The sequence below is a fragment of the Chiroxiphia lanceolata genome, chromosome 4 (assembly GCF_009829145.1).
Source record: "Chiroxiphia lanceolata isolate bChiLan1 chromosome 4, bChiLan1.pri, whole genome shotgun sequence".
Classification (NCBI taxonomy): domain Eukaryota; kingdom Metazoa; phylum Chordata; class Aves; order Passeriformes; family Pipridae; genus Chiroxiphia; species Chiroxiphia lanceolata.
In genome coordinates, this window is record NC_045640.1 from 28,396,960 (window position 1) to 28,405,793 (window position 8,834).

At 41.7% G+C, this 8,834-nt stretch overlaps 1 protein-coding gene across 1 annotated transcript in view; it reads right to left on the reverse strand.

The window, feature by feature from the left end:
- Positions 1 to 4,554, reverse strand: part of LNX1 (ligand of numb-protein X 1) — a 68,686-nt gene extending 64,132 nt beyond the window's left edge. The window contains exons 1-2 of the mRNA XM_032686004.1: positions 4,499 to 4,554; positions 142 to 622 (exon numbers count right to left, since the gene is read on the reverse strand). Coding sequence (XP_032541895.1) covers positions 142 to 527 — 386 coding nt within the window. The 5' untranslated portion in view covers positions 528 to 622; positions 4,499 to 4,554. The remainder of the gene's footprint in view (positions 1 to 141; positions 623 to 4,498) is intronic.
- Positions 4,555 to 8,834: the final 4,280 nt, after the last annotated feature.

The following is an 8,834-nucleotide window of genomic DNA, read 5'->3' on the forward strand; positions in this document are numbered from 1 at the left end:
AATGATACTGTAGGTATTCATTTGGGATGAAACTAACAAATCTTTCTTTACATTAACTGTTTATTTTGATCAGCATTAACTGATGATGTTTTTTTCCTCTACCCAAGAAAAGAGTGAAAAAAAGGTCTATCAACAACTTACTGGGTTTGGAAATGCTGTTCGAGGTGACCCCGTTGCATGACCTCTGAGCAGTGTTCTGTGAAAGGGCAGCTAACCATTAGCTTGTCCAGGAGGTTATTCACTAGTATGCTGGACTTCCTGCATGTCTGGAGAATCACAAGCTTGCGGTCCATGGGGCAAAAGTCTTTTTCCACAAGGAAGTTTGTAAGGCAGGCTGTGCAGAAGGTGTGACCACAGAGTGTATCTAATGGCTGAAGCAAAGGTTGCAGGCAAATGTGGCATATCAGATCATCATCTACTTCTTCGGTGTAGCTGTACAAGTGGTTTTCTTCTGGTAAATGTGCTTGGCCGCAGGTGACACAGAGTGGCGGGGAGCTCTCCTCCATTTCTTCTTCTTTCTGGCTCATAATCAGAATTGATGCAATTCAAAAGGGGGAAGGTGGGAATACTCAACCTGTTTTCTATTCTTAAGAGCTGCAGCAAGGCTTGAGTGCCATCAGATCTGTGGGGAGGAAAACCAGAGAATTATGTTCTGCTTTGTGTTCTCTTACCATACTTAAAGTATCTATATGGCTATGAAGTATTTTAGCAGGTATTAGGGAAGGATTGCATCTTTGGGATGGGAGGGTGAAGCAAAGGAGGGGGGCAGAAAAAGAGGGAGTTAATTCCAGGGACTTCTATTCTCTTAAATCTAGCTCAATTTACACAGATACTCTAAGTGTAAAGGAAGATATCAAAATAGAGAGAAATACTACTGGCATTTAACAGTTGAAAACCTTAAATTAGTATACAATTGCAGTTCCATCAGCTGATTTTGTGGCCACATTACTTCTGCTGGAAAAGCAGCATTGTGTGTAGACAAAGATTGCAATAAAGTAGCTAAGAAATAATGAAAGAAGAAAGAAATATAGTTAAGAATAACGGTTACTGCCCAAACCACCTGCTCAGCACAGCATGAGAGAGCAGCGGCTTTACCCAATGCACACAAGCATACAGACACTTAATGTGTAGCCAGAGAGAAGACAATTTGGGTCATGAGAACTTAGAGCTCGGGACCCTCTAGACCATCCTCATACCACAGCAGCAATGGACCTGGGCCCCTGCGTTCAAAGTTTATCTGCCTGAAGTCAAGCAGTTATAACCATCTGCACTAGCATAATCAGTTCAAAACTTCATTTACTTCCCAAAGCACCAAACACCTCACATGCTGAAAAGGACAACACAATGCCAAGTACTGTATCACTAAAAAATAGGCCTATTCCCTTCATAATTTGTAATACAGAAACCCAGTATGTCACTAACTACAAACCCAATTAGCTCTGGTCGAAGCACCTGTCTGCTGGTATTTTAGAGATGTAAACTCTGTGGGTGGTAGCAAAACTGAAGAGTAATTTGTAGTTTTTACTTGATGAACCCCAACTGCTCGTTGGAGCACTTATGTCTCATTATATCAATGCTTATTTTGTTATACTGCTTTGAAAATAAACATGAAGATATAAAATATGCAATGGCCTAATTACTGCTCTTGCTTGAAAATGTAAATCTTTTTTGGTGCTCTGCCGTAACACTCTACCCTTGCTTCCAGCTTGACTTAATTTGCTGAGACAATGTGTCAGCCTCAGACACACACGTTTGAGGGCAAATGAGGGAAAGAATAATAAAAGAAGTCTGTCTATGACAGAGCATATTTTCATATAAATAAAACCTTATTTTTATGCAAAGCTCATGGGCTCTAAACCTGAGAGATTAAACTTTAACATGGTAGGGTTTTTCTGACATGAAGGTAAAATAATACCTCCACTAACTCTTACCAGATGATTAAATGTCATACATTCACTTCAGTGATTTGTTAGATCTTATTCTTATACAGCAATTATGTTAAGTGCCTGCAAAATAATAGTTTTTGCTTGCAAGTCTAAGTTCTGCATAAGCTCTGTCTCCTGATTAGCAGTAGCTTCAGTGGAATTAAAACCCTTGCAAATATTTAAAATACTCAATACTGGGTCAAATGTTTCCTTTTGTAAAGATATTCATGAGAGCTTTATGAACAGCCCTTTGTGAAGTAACTAACATCTCTCCATAGCGCAGAAAACAGCTCCGCCTGTTATCTTAATATAGGAATTATTATTTGGTCCCATTAAGGTGAAACACAGCAAAATGAAACAAGAGAAAAGATGATAAGAGGTGGGGATTGTTTGGGCACTGCAAGTGGCTCCTGGTAGGAAGCCCTTAGACAACTTCTCAGTGAAGTGGGGTAGCTGCAAGCTGGTGTTTGATCTACCAGCAGCTGTGTTTTCCAAAAGAGAAGGAGAGCATTCAGCTGCTCTCCACATCCCTCACTCACAGGGGAAGCCCATCTCAAGTCAACATGACTGCTTGCAAGAATGGCAACACATGGCTTGGGAACTTGCAGGATTGTGGCTTTAAAAATAGACATAAAATGAATTAAAAATCAATAAAGCATGACAAAAATAGCACTGCATTATGAACTTTGTTTTGTCTTACATTGTCAAAAGACCTTGCACCTGGGGCAACCAGGGCTGTGGGCATTATCATGCTGTTCCTCCACTCCTCTGCCACGTTCTCTTGTACCACTATAGACAGGTAGATCCATGTGAGTGCTCTCCCCATGCACCATACACCAGAATACAACCAACCCCATCATTTTGTTGCCTCATGGATGTTCCCAAGGACAGAAATTATTGCTTGCTGCTGGCAGGAGACCCAACACACAGCTCCCATCAGCAAACCTGCTGAAAGCTAAAGCCGAAGCCCTGCTCTGAGGAGGGAGCAGTCTGCAGGAACAGGAGCATGGGCATCCAAACAGCCCCTTCCCAATCTTGTGCCCTAATCCTGAAAGTACTGCTTCTTTGCTCCCACATGTACAACACATCAATTCCCCTGATACAAATTAGGTACAGCTGGAAATGTTGCTACAGCTCCAAAGTGACTGCAATTATTTTTGCAATGACAACAGAGAGGCATCACTGCCTTAAGGCCATGCCCTGCTGCAGCAAAAATGATCAGAGAAGCCCCAGAGGAAGCAAACTGTCCTGGCGACATTACAGATACTTTTTATGAATCTGACATATGAATAATTTATTTAGAAAATTTAGACTACATAATAATATAAATAATATAAATTCTGAAAAAAAAAAAAAATCTCAGCCTCTCCTGGCTAACCCGGTCCATGTTCCTCCATGATTAACCTTTTCATAAACTGCTGGACATATCAAGCAATGCAATTACTGCCATCTTTGAGAGGGTGATTATACCACCAAAAGGGGCAGCATAGAGGACATGTGACAGAGTTTTCACACAGATTGTTGTTTGCAATGTTTACAGTCATTTGTATTTATAACATTTATGTGCTGTCATAATAGCTACGTAATTAATTTCATGTCCTTTCAGGAAGATTAAAGCCTTAATTCCTCTTGAACAGTGTAGAAGAGAGGGAAGAAGCAATTTTAAATTGACCTGTTGATTACCAGAGTTTATTTCTACTTCTTCTATTACCTATGAAAAAATAAGAGAAATAAAACACTTTGAGCAAGGAAACCTGTGCAGATAAATGGCAAACCCCAGTGAAATAAAAAAAAAGGCAATTATTACCTGGTTGAACTTCTAATCTTCAGGGACCCTTCTTGTGGGAAGAGGAGAGGGGAAAGGAGAGGGAAGGAATCCTACATTCATTTACAACCACCACTGGCAGCCTCAGCAGAGTGTGGATGCCACCTTGGCAGTCTCATGCTTCTTACAGTAAAAGCCATATTGACAGAAACTGGTTGCTGCATGGATGATTGGCAGGAGGAGTTTTTAGAGGAGGTGGTGGTGCCATGCCTAATCAGACATCACCAGCATGTGCCACTTTGCTGCTGTGCAGGTAGTTTTCAACAACTCAGATCCCATAGTTGTACAGTGTCTAGCACAGCTTGTCTTGGATAAAGAAAATTAAATACTGATTTGTAAGAACGACAGTGTTGTGACACTGCAGCAAATCAAGTTTAGTCCAAGGTAGAGACCTAAAGCACAGTACAAATGATGAAGGAAGAACATTGTCATCTGAATTGCTGTTTTCAGCCACAAGATGGAAAGAGAATGGTCACATCAGGACATGAAATCACCCCCAAGGCTGTGACCACAGTGAAAGCCACTATCATGGTAACGTATTTTTTAAAAAGTTACCCAGTAGCCTCCACTGATTTGACAGAGTGTGTATCTTACTGCTCTTCACTGCTTAGGAACTTGCAGCCACCAGAAGCGTTTAAGAGAATAACCCAGACAAAAAGCATGGACAGTAAACATGGAGAGTAGCCAAGCCCACAGTTGTCCCATCCAAGAAGCATTTAACCAATCTTAAGCTTAAATACTGACTTACCATGACAGTTACACTGGCAGCAGTGTAGCAAGAGGAGGGCTCGCCAAGCAGAGAGGCAGAACCCCACTGCCTCTGCCCACCCACACCATCAAATATTAACCCAGCTGTTCAGGAGGCTGCACTTGGAAGTAGCATGGCACAAAATGGAAGAAACTTCAGGTAGCAAAAAGTGAGTAACAGAGGCTGAAAGGAAAAGAATTAAATGATGAAAGATATTGAGGAATTGGCTATCACAGGAAGGAAAAAATAGTTGCCTAAAGGCCAGAGAAACAGTGACACAGGGCCTGGAGGGGCAGCTACTGGCTTAAATCACCAATGGTGAAAGACAAGCCACTGAGCAGGCATCACTGGAAAACAGAGGAGCAACACAGATGAGCTGCAGAACAGTTAGAGGAATTTAGCCCCAGTGGCTCTGAAGTAGCATGGCTTGGTGGTAATGAAATCCTTAATCAAGGGTAAGGGTGGGAGCACGTGAAAGGAAAAGGGATTTTGAATAGTACAGTAAGATTGACTTGGTTTGGGTTTTTGTTTGGTTTGGTTTTCTCTCTGTGTTTAAGTGATTAATGCTCCTGTTTTATTTTTGAACTTTGAGTGTGTGCATAACAAATCCTGTACCTGCTCATTAAAAGCAGATGCTTTTTCATGCCCTGTTTCTCTGCTGTACAATCCTCTAGGAGGTGGAGGTACTACTGACAGAGCTATTGTGCTCTTAGCTAAATTGTGATAGCAAAGTCATTCTGCGTCCTTCCCCCAGCCTCTGCATGGTCTGTTATCTCCTATGAATGTGCATCTCTGAGTGAGTCACAGCCATCCATTTATGTGGTTCAACATGACAATGTATGGTGCTGGTCTGCAGGCATGCAAGGAAACCACTCTGCCACAGTGGCATTGTCAGCTGCCAAGTAAAGTTAGAAACTCCTTATTCTTCCAGAGATGCTTTAACCTGGCCTTCCTTTCACCACTCTACCTGTGAGCATGCTGCAACCAACACTTGCCTTTCTTGATACTCAGCTGAGAGCCTGGAGACTGCCATCTTGCTTCTAATGTTAAAAAACAACCACATCAAATTGTTAGGAGGCTCTGTAGCTTTCACAGTTACAGAATTAGCTCTTTAATGAAGCATCAGCCCAGCTGCCAATGGCTAGATGTGACCAGGTTAGGCGATGTGGGCATTGTCCCCATCTAGTGGCTCACCCGCACTGGGGAGAAGAGTTGATGAGAGCCAGGAAGGAGGGAGCAGAGGTCCTCCTTCACCCTCACAAGCAAAAGCACAAAGCCCTCAGGTTACATAGGGTTAGCTGTGATCATACTCAAGAGAGTATAAACCTTACTGCTCCTGTTTGAGCACAGGGTTACGAGATCACACCACTTATTTCATATTCAGGACTTTATAATGAAGTATCAGGTTGAATGCTTATACAAAACTATTTGCCTTTTGTAAAATTTTAACTGTTTTAATTTATTATCTTTCATCAAACTGCCTTCCATGGTAACAGGCCTCCCAGGTTTCCCATAACCATGTTTTGTACCACTAACTTCTTCTACCCAAATGAAGTGTTTTTACAGATTACACTGACTTTACTGTTCTAAGTGATACTATGTAACAGTTGTGGAGAACACAGAGTGACCCATACTCCAATAATATGTATTATGCAGTATTTTAGATTCAAAAAGGCAGTGATTCACATTTCAAAGATCTGGCTATAAAATATTATGTAATAATTTGCACCAATTCTGGCATAGCTGCACTAAAGACCAAAGGGGTGGGTCGGTCTGCCTAGATTTGAAATTTTGTTTGAAGGAAGGTTATAAAACACTAAGGTGCTCAAAATCTTATCATCATGCCTTGAGATCAGCTACCCTCCTACGTATATGTTTCTCTTTTTTTCTTTCCCCTTTTCGCTTATTTTTAAATCTATTCTAACTAAAGAACAGTCACAACATTTTCTTTCTGCCTGAGGTGTAGCTAATTGGAGATTTGTTGTGGGCAGAGGCGAGATGCATACCTCCAGGTAGCAAGTCAGTAGTTGGAGGATAGTTGGTGATCCTGGAGATAAAGATTTAGTAGATAAGAATTCAGCTTGACTTTTAAGACGATAAGAAAGACCGTTAGAACTGGGTCTTAGAGGAAAAAAACTGTGTTTAAAAGTTCAGCACAGTCAATACAGAATGCCTTTGAGACAATAAATAGGAGCTCCAAAACTACTTCTCTGTCTGGTCCCACCTTTAAGACAACTAGTTTTTCAAAGTTATTGTTAGTCAAAAAGTCCTTCTCATAGCTTATAACAATCAAAGCATTTTGTAGAGCCTTTAATGATGAAAGGCATTTCCAACTGAATAGAAAAATCCAGTGGTACAGTACAGTAGGTGAATAACCCCAACTTTTTAAGTTGTAGCTCAAGCTGTGAAACCTAACAGAAATGGCATACTGTGCCTGCAAGCACAACAACTTCTCAAACCAGAACCAGACTGTTTGAAAAAAAGTGGTTTTCTCTGTGGCTCATGCTGGAATTTACAGAATAAACCAATATTGGAAAAAGCTTTTCATTGTGGAATTACATAGCTGAAATGTCTGTTAGGAATGTATGGAAATATATTCTGCCTTTTTGTCTGTCTGTCTGTCTCTCGCACGCCCACACAAACCTGAATTGCTCTTTCTGACAATTTCATGGATACAGAACTTTACTCAGCATGTTAAAATGAAAAAAATCAGCCCAGAAGTAATTTGAGAATATTAGGAACAGCTGGACAAGATTTGAGCGAAGAGAAGATCTAAATAAGACAGTACATATCCGCATGTTAACCTACCCACAGTACCAGGAATATGTCCTAGGAATGAACTCACCTTAGTAGAAAGAAGTACTTCCGAGAAAACTTGTTGCTGGCATGTCTCTAGTTGTCAAATACTGTGTTGGTTGAGGTAGAAACTTCTGTGTCTTCCTTTTTTCAAAGTTCAGTAAACCCAGACTTGGACCAAGAGCTTATGCCAGAACTACATGCTCAGACTCCAAGTGCAAAGATGTGTTGTAGCAAAATGGGCAGGCTGTGGGTAACTGCTGCCCAAAGGCACACGGTCTACCTACTCAAAGGAAGTCAATCATGTGGCCAAAGCAAGGCTATGTGAGCAATTATGATTGACTCCTAAAGGGCTTCCTAAACATATGCTCATCCTAATTGACATAATAAATGCCATCGGCATTTCACATACTAAATTATAAAATTGCACAGTTAGTTATGTAACAAAAGGTGCGTTACCACTCCGATTTGACTGATTGCTCTGACTTTGGCAAGACTGGCAACCTTACAAATACCACAAGCTTGCTTTCAGCCATTTGACCAAGTGACAAAACTGTATTTGTGTGGCTGGACAACCACATGCCCCAGCTACCTTCTAAGATGCTGGTAGCCAGAAACAAGTACAACATTCCAAGCAAACTGCATAAGGGAGTGTGTCCCCGGTCCTTGCTGCAAGTGAGTCTGCTGTGTCTCTGTAATGGGGAATGCAGACCATGTGTTCTCCGTGCGGGCCTGCCCTACTTAACTTTAAAATAACAATGCAATAGGCAGGGAAAAAATGCATGGGAATGTGAAAATCGTAACTTAATACAGCGTCACAGTAAGTCTTAATCTGTCTTTGCAATACTCTCCCAGGGCTCCAAGTGGGTCAGCTGGGGAGGTGGGTGATGCTACCTCTCTGCCCTCCCAGTACCAGGGAATGAAAAAGCTGATGAAGAGGGAATGAAAAAGCCGTGGAGGACTTCTTCCGCACAGGATATTGAAGCCTTACACCTCAACCTGCCTCTCACAGCCATGGTGCCTGCCACTCTCAGACCACACAGCATCTTCTCACATGTGACCATGAGATAATATTTAATAACTACAAAGTGCAGAACATATGATGGATAGCCCTGCTAATAACACATAATAAAATAAGCCAAGCTTTAATTACATTGTGCCTTTACAACTGCTTCTCTGATCCAGGAGTTTCTTAATGTTTGACAAACTACTTAATAAGTTCTCATAACACCCTGTGGGGACCTTTTTTTAGAAGCAGCCCACAGCACGGTTAGGTGAGAGGGGGAAGAGGCACCTAGTTGCTCCCACGCCATGGGGCCAAGGCCAAGCTTCTGTCACAAGAGTCCTCGTGAAGCAATCTGAACAGAGATGTTCTCAGATCTGATCTGAGGGAAAGTCCTCGCAAGCTCCTGAATTCTAGGACTGCATCCTCTGCTTTGTGAACATGGACCCATGGGGGGACGGTAGCAACTTGCAGCATCTCGCTCCTTAGAGTGACTTGTCTAAACAGGAGAAGCAAACGCTTGAGTTAAAACCTCTG